The sequence below is a fragment of the Vulpes vulpes genome, chromosome 15, assembly GCF_048418805.1.
Source record: "Vulpes vulpes isolate BD-2025 chromosome 15, VulVul3, whole genome shotgun sequence".
Classification (NCBI taxonomy): Eukaryota; Metazoa; Chordata; class Mammalia; order Carnivora; family Canidae; genus Vulpes; species Vulpes vulpes.
In genome coordinates this window covers 69,270,122-69,281,950 of record NC_132794.1, presented here as the reverse complement: position 1 = coordinate 69,281,950, position 11,829 = coordinate 69,270,122, and the positions used below count along the sequence as shown (strand labels likewise).

At 55.0% G+C, this 11,829-nt stretch overlaps 1 protein-coding gene across 1 annotated transcript; it reads right to left on the bottom strand.

Annotated features, from left to right (window-relative positions):
• Window positions 1-7,250: 7,250 nt before the first annotated feature.
• Window positions 7,251-10,623, bottom strand: KBTBD13 (kelch repeat and BTB domain containing 13). Its single transcript, XM_072738822.1, has one exon. It carries the CDS (start codon window positions 10,534-10,536, stop codon window positions 9,157-9,159), a length of 1,380 nt encoding a protein of 459 aa, XP_072594923.1. The 5' UTR covers window positions 10,537-10,623; the 3' UTR covers window positions 7,251-9,156.
• Window positions 10,624-11,829: the final 1,206 nt, after the last annotated feature.

The following is an 11,829-nucleotide window of genomic DNA, read 5'->3' as shown; positions in this document are numbered from 1 at the left end:
CATCCTGATGGATGCAACGAGGGGACCTGAGTAAAGGCAGTTGCCACGTGGGGCAGAGTGTCCTGTCCCTCCTGGGAGCTAGACACAGGTCTGACTGGAAAGTGGGATGATGGGTCTCACTGAGGGGCTTAGCTTCATCAGGGTTTTGTCTTTTTTTTTTTTTAAGATTTTATTTCTTTATTCACGAGAAACACACAGAAAGAGGCAGAGACACAGGCAGAGGGAGAAGCAGGCTCTGGGCGGGGAGCCCGATGCAGGACTCTGTCCCAGGACCTGGGATCATGATCTGCAGTCACTCAATCACTGAGCCACCCAGGTGTCCCCCCATCAGGGGGCTCACCTTGGGGTCCTATAGTTGCGCAGAGGCCGCCTCCCTCGTTCCTCTGTGACGAACTGGGCACCGGGACTGAACCTGGTTTGTCTCTCTGCCCCTGACGCCTGGCATGGCTGGTGGCTAGAGAATGTGCTTCCAAGTGTTTACTGGATGAAGAGGGAGGAAGGAAGGAAAGGAGGGAAGCCCAGGAGAGTTAGCCCACCGAGGGCTTCCCTGCTGGAAGGTAACTGGCTGCCACAGAGGGCTCACCGAATTGCCAGGTGACGTACTCACCTGAGTATGAAGGGAAGCCCTGGGTACTTGGGAGAACACCATCAGTGTGGTGATTTCAAGGGACAAAGGCAGCCAGTCCCCACTCCTTAGCGCCTGCCTCTCAGAGCCTGGAGGGACCACATGCGGGGCCTGGTGGCTGCCAGGAGGATCCTGGTATGTATCTGTACGAGGCCCCCTAGTACCCCAGGAAGGGACAGGGGTCCAGTTGGTTCATGACCCTTGCATGTGCTCTTTTGGGGAGAATATGGCCCCTTGGAGATGGTGGCAGAGCTGAGCAGAGACAAGCGCGGGCCACCATCCCACAGGCCACACTCTCTGTGGTGGACCAGGTGGTGCTCTGAGGAGTGGAGTGTGTGCTGCAGGTGAAGGAATCCACCACCCCTCGTCTCTGTCCATCCCCACCCCAGGCTAGGTGGGGACAGATGACCAAGGAGATGGCTTAGCAGCAGTCCGGGACTATTTTCTGGGTTCAAGCTAGGTCACTGTTTCTGAAGCTAAGTGTTTGGAGTTCCCAGGGGTTCAGGGCCTCGAGTTACAGGTGCTGGGGCCAAGGATCACAAGGCTGAGACATTTCAGGACGTGCTGAGAGGATGCACATGTCTGCCCCTCCACCTCTCCTGGCTTACATCCCTAAGACGGTTCAGGGTCAAGGGGTTATATCCTGGAGACAGTGGTGGCAGATGCTTTCAAGGCCAAAGCCTGTCTTTGGGAATCCCAACCTCACCGTATAGTCATTAATCCCCTTTTCCCCTCGAAGTCAAGAAGTCAGATCGACTGCTGCCGGCAAGATGATCTGCGGCCCTCGCCGGAGAGCAGAAGGCTTTCAGGTTTATGACACTGGCCTTGCGCTGTCCTAAGCTCCTTCCGTGTCCTATGTCACTCACTTCTCAACACCCTCATTGACAGAGGCTGCCTGAGGCTCAGAGGAGTTAGCAGCCGCCCAAGGTCATGTGGTCAGAAAGTACTACCTGCTAGAGTTAGAACCCAGAAAGTCTGAGCTAGAAGCCAGAGTACCCGGCTCCCCTCACATGGGCCCGGCACACCAGTCCCCCACCTGACCACACAGCAAGCATATGCACCAGAGGGACTATCGTCTCCCATGACAGATATGAAGTGGGGCTCAGAGAGGTAGTACCACCAGGCCGGTATCACCCAGCAAATGGGTGGCAGGGTGGGCCTGGGGTGAGGATCTCCAGGGCTCCCCTTACGTGTCCTGCAGGACCCCTCGGTTAAACCTGGCAAAGGTCAGGTGTGGCCAGGGCTGCAGAGAAGAAGGCCCTGCCCAGAGGCTGGAGCCGCAGACCTGCCTGGTCCCTCCCTTGGGAAAGGACAGCAGAAGCCTGCTCCCTGACACTCATGCATCTGGTTTTGTTTCCGTTCCCAGCCACTCCTCAGAGAGCTTCGAAAGGTCACTTTTTTCCCCTCAAATTCAAGTGGTTCGGGAGGCAAAGCCCTAGCTTCCGGACACTGGAGGCTCCACCCCTTCTGGTAAGATGTTCTTCTGGTTCCCATCACTGTGAAATCAGGCCAAGGCGCCGAGATGGGCATCTTTCAGTATCCTTTGCTGTGTCCAAACCCAGCCACTCAGGGACTGATGCCCAGAGAGATGAGTGCCAGTGGGGACAGGGCATGTATCTCAGCAGGAAAGAGAGGACACATTCAGATTGGGTCAGCAGAGGGCATTTACAAAGGCAGAAAGGCTATGAGAGGGATAGTGTAAGGCCAATGAGGGGTGATCTTGCTGCGCCTAGACCGGAGAGGGAGGGGAGGTGGTCACCCCAGGGGAGCTGTGACTTTGGCTGGCAGGAAGGGAAAAGGTCAGTGTGGGGTAGCCCTGCAGGGAGGAAGCCGGGAACAAAATCCCCTGACCTCCCATTCCTCCCAACCCCTCACCTGCTGGTGTCCCCGATGTGACCTGGGGTCAAGGGAGCCCAGTGATACAACCCCAAGGGCAGCCTCGAAAAGGAGAGTGGACCTATCAGGGCAGACAGGAGCCATGAAGCACAGGGGCCTGGTACTGGCATTCAAGAAACAGGTATCTGGCTTCCATACTCACCACTCAAACACCTGCTGTGGATCCGCACTTCCTACAGAATAAGACCCAAATTAGCCCGGCATTCAAGGCGCTTTCCACTCAGATTCCAACCTATCTCCCTAATGGGAAGGCTATTGGCGACTCACATGATCTATCTGCACAGCAACTCTGTATCTTGATGAACATTTAAGTCTTAGCATGATGAACATTTTATAAACAAACCAAGCTTGCCCAGATGACACGGCTGGCAAGTGATGGGGCTGGAGTATGAACCCAGGTCCCCTGAAGCCGAAGCTTACGTGTTCTATCATCCTGTATCCTCACTGACTCCTCAGTGCACAGACTGGTGGACAGTCCTCGGCTCATCCAAACCCTGCCCACCTCACAGAAAGGGTCTGGATAAAGGGAGGGGATGGGGTAAGGAATATGGAAGGTGAGGATAATGTATGCTGGCCTCTAGGTTCTCACTTCACTCTCATAACAACCCTCCAGGGCAGGGATTGTTCTCCTTGTTTGGGCTTGAGACACTTCCACTTCAGCAAGGTCAAGGAACTGAGTTGTGGTCACAGGGCAGTTCCTGTCAGAGCCAAGGCCGGACCCCAAGATAAGCTGGCTGCCCGGCAGACAGAGCTGGCCCTCTGCGAGCGGCGCCTGCAGGATCCTCGGTCCCATCCTTCCGGCTGACCTGCTAGCGAGCTCCGTCTCTGGGCACCTGCAGTTGCCTCTGCTCATCAGGCCTGCGGGCTTACGCACATCTACGGAAGGCCGCTGTCAGATGAAAATACGTTACTGGAGAGAGAAGCGTACTAGGCGAATGGCATCAGGCCACTCTCAGTGTTATCAAATGGTGTGTGAGAAAGAGCGGGCTGGGGCCCAGATGCCACCGTTAGAGCTCAATCCCCTTGTCTGTCAGCAGGGTGCTGAAAGCATGGGATGCCAGAGCAGGGAGGCTTAGTGGGAAAAATAAGGATGGAGGTCTGGAACCAGGGAGAGCAGGCCTGCTGGGTCATTTTGGGGAAGCTCCCTCACAGGTGTCCTGGTGGGCAGCAGAGAGATGCAGCATGGTGTGATGGGAAGAGGATTCGAGAGATGTGAATTTTAGCTCAGAGTGGTGTGCTGCATGGCTGTCTGTCTCCAGGCAAGTTACTTGCCCGCCCTCTCCCCCAGAACTTCCCTTCCTCCCTGTAAAAGGAGGGGTTGCACGAAATGTTTATTATACCCTAGTCCAAGACTCTGCAGCCCCATAAAGGCCCCCTTTACCTTCTAATTGCTGAGTCACCAGAGAGAGGGGCTCCTCCTTTTCATGCTTCCCACTCCAGCTGGGGCTGAGAATCATGAGGGTTGCAGAGGACACTGCAGGGATGAGCCCCGTGAGGCCCTTCCTGGGGGTCCCCACATTCCCAGCCCACGATCAGGTGCTCAGAGGAGGCCCGTCTGCTGACATCTGCCTCTCCTACTAGCACAATTAACTTGCTACTATTCCTGGCAAATGACAGCAACCTGAAGCAAAGCAATTAGGGTGAAAAAGAGGCCCAGCTGCTTGAGGCCAAAGGAAAATAAACAGAAGGCTCTGTGCGTATTCCACCGCCAAGAGGAGCGATTCTTCACAGGATGATTAGCACTTCCAACTGCAGTCTCCTCCCCTCTGCTGAAGGCAGAGAAGTGACCTGTGAGCTGCTGTTGTTCTCAGATCCCACTCTCCCCTGGAAGTATATGGACCTCACAGTTCATCACCTCCTCATCAAAGTTTCCCCTGGTCACCTGCCCAGCCCCACCACCTGCAGGAAATGATAGCCCTCTGCTCTGAAATCTTCTATGAGTTTTCCTCCGATTGATCAATTTATTCATTCATTTTTCTGACATCTGTTGAGCACCATTCATTCATTAAATAATTAAGCCCCTACTATGGTCTAGTCACTGTTCCGGGATCCCAGCGATACAGCAGTGAACAGACAAAAAGTCTCTGCCTTCATGGAACTCAAGTTTTAGTAGGAGGAAATAGATGCTAAAGAAGTAAAAATATAGCATGGTAGACGATGCTAGATGCTATAGAGAAAAATAAAGCAGGCAAAGGGAGTAGGAACTGCAGAGAAGGGGAAGATAGATTTTAAGGGGAGCAGGGTCAGGAAAGTCCTCAGAATGAAAGTGACATCTGAGCAAAGGCCTGTAGGAGGTGGGCAGTCACCTGGTCCCAGTCCTGGTGGCGCCACCTCTGGCCAGTCACACACCTGCTTGAGAAACCTCCGGAGATTACAACAGGATGAGAATCTGAAGTCACTTTTGGAATCCTGTACTAGGTATTGACTGTTGTATCAAGTATTAAGTGTAAACCTTTTAACTGACAATTAGTGTAACTGTGGGTGGCTTCTGATTTTGGTTTTAATTCTGTGGATTGTGTTTAAATTCCAAAGTATGTTCCTGATTGTGAGATACTAAGTGGTATTGCACAGTTGTCACTTTATTGAATGTGTACAACAGTCCCATGAAATTGATAAAGCATACCCTTGTATAGCTTCAGGTGCTAGAATTAAAATTGATCTGTTATCACCAAAAAAAAAAAAAAAAAAAAAAGGAGGGGGGGGACTGAGGGAAGTATGCCTGGCATGGGTACCTGTGCAAAGGCCCTGCAGCTGGAGTGTGTTTGGCATGTTTAAAGTACAGCAATGAGACCAGGGGGAGAGTGGTAGGAGACAACACAAGGGAGGAAATGGGGCAGGGGATCCTGAAAGGACTTGGGCTCTCACTTGAGTGAAATGAGGAACCACCCAAGGGTCTGAATGGAGAAGCAGCAAGGTCAGCCTGGCATTTCATTAGGATGGCTCTGGCTGCCACATGAGCAGACTGAAGGGAAGCAAGCAAGCAAGCAAGCAGGCCCTGGGTCGAGCGTAGGAAGTTCTGGCTTCTCCTTCTGCCTCTGTCAGGCAGGCTATAGAACCCAAACAGGATAGTTTCCATGAAGAGGAAAGCTTGGGGTGCAAGGCTACCAGGGTCAGGGTCAAGGAGAAAGTGTATGGAGAACTGGAGACAGCTCCAGAGAGTTGGGCTGCAGGGCTGCCAAGGAGACTCAGGAAGATGCTCCTTCCTGCATTAAGCTGTGTGTGTAGATCTTTCTGGAAGTATAGACTTCTCAGAGGGGGCCTCTGAGCTGGGATGGAGAGATTTTTAAACCCTGTCTTCTGGGTTTAGTAACCCCTGTGTCTCTGTATATTTGTCCCCGCTGCACCCCACCTGGTTTGGCCTCCCAAACCACACCTTCACCCAGAGGTCAAGTCTATGTGCCAGGGTATGAGAGCCTGAGAATCCCAAGTCCTTGTTCCGGGTCCTTGCTCTTCCACTTGACTGGCTATGTGACTTTGGGTGACTCATTTCAGCTTTCTGCTGGTTTCCTTACCTGCAAACAGACATGGTGACCACCCTTGTGGAGGGTGGTGGACTGGAAGGAACAGCACGGAGCCTGACTGGTGGGTGAGGCCAGAGAAGGTGGGCTGGATTATGAAAACCTCCCCCCACACTTTGTGAGAGGGAGATGATCTCTGTGACAGTGCAAACTCCCTCAGGGCCTTAACAAGTCATTAGCACCCTCAGGGAGCAGGCCATTAGAATCTCAGCTAGATCCTCAGGCAAGGGAACCCAGGACAGTTAATTTTCCTATCACAGGGGGAGTGGAAAGGACTGGGTTTAGGGGAACAGGTAAACACTAAGAAAAGGTGGTGCAGGAGGAAGGGTGACAGGGAGGGGAGTGTTAAGGAGACTGGCAGAAACACCTGGTCCATCTCAGAATGTCAGCGAGGCAGGGAGGCAGCCACGGAAAACAAGCATGTGGCCCTGGGTTCAAGGCTGGGGTTCTGCTACTTCCTTGTCATGCCTCTTCCAATCACGTGACCTTTGGGTGTTTGGGTTTTTTAATCTTTAAGAGCAGAGGTTTTGCCAAGCTGCAAAACCACTTAAAATTCTTAGCTTAAATAAGTCAACTGTGGGAAAGCTCACTGTGAACAATGTCATTGTTATGCACAAAAGACATCTCAGAAAAGGCTGCTCCGGACCAAGGAATAAAACCACCACCGCAGGAGCCAGTAGGCCCTGTCTGGGCAGGTCCACACAGCCAGCTGCAAAAGGTGACATCCACAAGCTCTGTAGGTTGAGAGAACAGATGAGCAGATGGATCTCAAGATTGCAAATCTCAGGGTTCACCATTAGGAGTGAACAAGGAAGACAGTGCTCTGAACTGTTCAGAAAAAATTATTCATAACTTGGAAATAGGTGAAAGGACTGCTTGTCATTTCAATGTTGCTGTGGGGCAGGGTTGACCAGCCAAGAGTTATTTAATTCTCTCGGGAAAAACGAAACGCCTCTGTTTTAGAATTCACTATTGACTAGAGTCCCGACTTTGTGAAGCTACCTGCTAACTTGTCGCTGCATGTATATATAGGCTGGTGCGTGTATGTGAAGATCCAAAGGATTTTACTCCGGTACAGAAACCCAAGTTATGGTTTGTAAGGTCCTGTAAGGTCCTGTAAGCTTTACCTCTTATCTTAGCAAACTCATTTCAGTAGGTCTTTTCCAACCAAAGACATAAATCTCGTCTCTCAAATATTCCTCTGAACCAGCTTTACCATTGTTTCCTTTATTGACGAATTAAATAAACCTTTAATATGTGATAAAAATTATACTTTGACAGAATCAAAAACCGAGGAGCTCTGTTATGCCCTGGCACGGGGACAGAGGCTTTGGGCAAATTGCTCAGCCTCTGGGCCTCACATACCTCATCTGTCTGCCATGAAGCGAAGGTACCTAACTCCCAGGACTGAGGGCTGGAGCGGGAAGACGGATGTGAAAGTACTATGCACATTATTCACAGGATGCAAAAGTCAGGATTTATTGTTGTGATTTAGGCTTCTCCAGTGCTACCAGGTCATGGGCTTCTGGGGGCAGCAGTCCCCAAGGCTTGGGACATAGGTCAGGGCAAAAGGCAACGAGGGGCAGACCCGACACTATGCTCCATGCTGATGCTGCATACTATACTTCTAATGAGGCTAGGACTTCCCATGGGCCTCAGGTCTTGGAGGATGGAAACAATTGGGGACACACAGGTCATGGAGAAGTTGAAGGACTAGGGTATGCAGGTGACCAGAAATCAGGCCAGGAACATACTAAAGGAGGGACGAGAGTCCTCATCCAACACCAGGTTCCTAAGCGGTCTAGCCCTTACAGCCTGGGTTCTATCAGGACCTCAAGATTTGATTCTCTAGGTGGGGAAGCACCCAGGTCAGTTGACAGCACAACAGGATCTCAGCCCCTGCTATCTGCACATTTGTGTGGTTTCACGCACAGAATACTGCCAGTCAGGGGTCCAACGAGCAACGCAGGCAGCCAAGGTCAGCAAGAGCCAACCCTGCACAGAGGAGGTGGGTACAGAGACAACAGAGTGGGGGGTGGCAGGGAGGAAAGGCATTCCAGGCCCCTAGAATGGCAGGAGCAGAGGCTTGGAAGAGGGACGCCACTGCGGAAGAGGAAGCAGTGAGACCTGGCCAGGAGTGGGCTCCCACGCAAGTGACCTAAAGTCACGGAAGTTAATAATCCACTGCCCACAGGGTGACGGCAAAAACGGGAGTGGGCGAGGGGCTTGCAACTGAGTTCTTTCCCCCCCGCCAGCATCCTGTGAGGGGGTGTGGGGAGCCCTCTCTCTCTCACAGGTTCAGCTGTTACGGTCCCTGCAAGCCCTGCCAGCTTCGCCCGCTCCCCAAATGCCTCTGTCCACAGCTGTTCTGCCTCAAAGGCTGGGCTCACCGAGCCTCTTCCCATCTGTTCCAGCCTTCCCCCCTCCTCTTTCCTCTGAACCTTCCTGTAGCAGCTAATTACCCCACCTGCCTTCTTCACGCACTTGGCATACTCTCTTCCTTCCTGGACTTAAATATTTTTCCTCTTCCCTATGTTCCCTTTGCCCTGATTTCTTCCATACTTTTATTCCACTGTGAGTTTTTCGTTTTGTGTGTTGCCCTTAGCCCTCAGCGGATCAAGACTAAGTGTGTATCAACCTTTGCCGGTCTTGGGCCAGACTCTAGGCTTCGTGGACCTCTCTAGCACCTACACCTACATTAGGCCTTGCACTGTACCTGGCACACAGTAGGTGCCTAATTCTTGTCAGCTGACTGGCAGCTTGATTAACCTCGCTTATCTCACTCCTAGCCATGCTCAATTATTGGCCCACTCACACACAAGCCTGGGTTAGTGAAATCCCACTCCCGTGGCCCATTCGGCCGGCATTGTGACCCACCACCTCTCAGCAGAGCCCACGTAATTCGAGGGTGCAGACCCCGGTGTCCTCGTTACTCTCTGAATTTCTCGACACACGTTCCTATCACGTGTCCCATCACCTTCCTAGCGCAAGGCCCAAGACCTGCAGGTCTCAACCAGGGGGACAGAAGCTCCGAGCAGCTCCGAAGGGCCTGCCTTATGGACTCAGCCGTGGCTCATGGAAGACTCCGGGTTATCCCCTCCTAAAGGGCAGCCGGGGTCACAGTTCTGGTGTCGTTGAGGCCACAGGCCCCGCGGCGCCAGGAGGCAGCCTAAGGAGGCAGGTCTGCAAGGAGCCCGGCCGCGGGAAGCCGGCCTTCTCCCTGAGCAGCCTCCAGGTGCCGCCCTCAATGGTGTAGAGCAGTGTAAACATGCGGTTGACCGTGTAGACGGTGTCGCCGCGCACCACTGCCGTGAAGAGCGCTCCCTTGCTGTTAACGAACTGGCCGGGCAGCGCCGTCCACTGGCCGGTGGCCAGGTTGAGGCAGTCGATGGCGCAGTGCAGGAAGTCGTCGGAAGGTCCGTTGCGCACCACGTAGAGGCTGTCGCGGTGGGCCACCATGCAGTGGCCGTAGCTCTGCGGGCGCCGCAGCTCGGCCACCGGCAGCCAGGCGTCGGCCCGCGCCGCGTACTCCAGCACGGCCGTGGTGTCCGCCGGCCGCCACAGGCACACGAAGAGGCGGCCGCGCGCCTGGGCGCACGGGACGCCCGCCGCGGGCTGCGGCAGGTCCGCCGCGAAGCTCCAGCGGCCGGCGGCCGGGTCGTAGCGCTCCACAGAGCTCACGGGCGTCCTCTGGAACTCGCCGCCGATGGCATAGAGGCGGCCGTCGAAGCCGGCCAGCGCCGTGTCGTAGCGCGGCTGGTGCGGGCTGGGGAAGCGGCGCCACGTGCCGCCGTCGGGGTCGTAGCAGAAGCCCCGCTCCACCACCTCCTTGCTGGCGCCGCGCACGCCGCCCACGATGTACAGCTTGTTGCCCAGCGTGGCCACGCCCGCCAGCAGCGTGCTCGCCTCCAGGGGCAGCGCGGCCAGCGTGCGCCAGGCGTCCGCCTCCTCGTCCAGGTAGCACAGCGTGCGCGACGCGTCCTCCAGGAAGCCGGGCGCCGGCGTGTGCGTGCTCACCGCCACGTAGCTGCTGGGCCGCAGCGCCGCCACGTAGGCGCGGGCCTCGGGCAGCGCCAGCTCGGCCGCCAGCTCGCGCGCGCCGTCGCGGATGAAGAGCGCGGCGCTGCGGAACACGTCGTGCAGGCCGAAGGCGGCGGCCGCGTCGCACAGCAGCGCGCAGTTGTCCGACGTGAGGCTGTGCTCCAGGAAGCGCGCCAGCGCCGGCGCCTGCAGGAAGGCGGCGCACTCCACGGCCTGCAGCAGCTCGTCGGCGGCCGCCAGCGCGGGCCGCTCGCCGCGCAGCACCTGCAGCGTGGTGCGGAAGCCGCCGGCGCTCAGCGCGCCCAGGCGCAGCTCGGCGGCGCGCGTCTCCCGCATGCCCGAGCGGAAGAGGCCGCGGAAGAAGCCGCAGTGCTCCACCAGCAGCGCCCGGTCGGCCTGGAACAGCTGGCCGCCCACCCACACCTGCACCGGCGGGGCCTCCGCGGCCCGTGGCATGGCGAGCCGGAGGTGGGGCGCCGGCAGGCCTGGATTCCGCGGCCGCCGACTCTGGGGCTCCCCCGGGGCGGAAGAAACTTCCCGACGGCTATAAATATCTCCCTGTCTAAAGATAGTGCGGCTCATGTGACGCGGAGGCCGGCAGGCTGCATGGCCCTGAGCCCGTGGGCATCGGGAGACCTGCAGGGGCACTCGCTTCCGTATGGGCAAGAGTGACAGCAGCGACCCTGCCGCGTGCGCGGGCACTGTGAGGGCTGCCTACAAAGACCTCCCACCCCACCCCGTTTAGCCTGCACTAAAGCAGCTGTGTGCTCTTGTCCGAGTACTCTAACTCTGACCTGGTGACCTGGGCTCTCAGAATGTGACCGGCGATAGGCACCTATCTCATGTTATTGGGCCGATGGCCATAAAGTGTTTGAAATGAGGCTCCCGGGAATTTACATGACTTGTCCAAGGTCATTCAGCTGGGAAGAAGCAAGGACAATATTCATACGTAGTCCACCTCGTTGGTTGGGGGCTGAGGGGGTGGTTCTTAGGCACTGGAGGGAGAAGCAGAGGTAGAGCAAGATGGAATGGACCAGGCTGGGGACTGGAACAGGTTCTAAAGATTTAATTTACTTCGAAGAGAGAGAGCACGAGTTAGCGAGCGAGCGCAGGGGAGGGTGGCAGCTCAAGCAGACTGGTGCTGAGGTTGGAGCCCAGTGGGGGACAATCTCATAACCCTGAGATCAAGACCTGTAGGAGCTGAAATCAAGAGTCTGCACCTAACCAACCGAACCAGCCTGGGCGCCCCATGGAGCAGGTTCTAATTTACCTGAACCTCTGCCCCTGACGCTGAGCTAATTCAATCTCCCTTTCAGCCTTGGTTTCCTTCTCTAAAAATGGGAGCATAGCAGGTGAGCATCCAATAAACCTCTGAATGTGGAAGTACTCCTTCAGTTGGTTTTTGGAATGGAAAGCTGATGTCTACTCTTCACCCGTCCATCCATTGCTGTGTAGCTCTGGGCTTTGGGGAAAAGTAAGTAGGGCTGCTGAGGGGATCGTGTATCTATAAATGGGAAGGGGAAGGGCCTCCTGAAATAATAGTTAACAACGTGCACTGTGTGTCAGGCACTTTTGTAGACACTTTGACTCCTGTAATCCTTGCAATAATCCTATGAGTAGACACTGTCATTTTCCTTCATTTAATAGTTACCCATGTATTGCTTTAAAAAATAGTATGAGTTTCTATTTCATGGTTGAAGAGACTACGGAAGGCACCAAGAGTTTGGTCATATGCCCAAGGTCACATGG

Coding starts and splice junctions, on each gene's coding strand:
- KBTBD13 (XM_072738822.1), bottom strand. CDS start 10,536: ATGCCACGGGCCGCGGAGGCCCCGCCGGTGCAGGTGTGGGTGGGCGGC.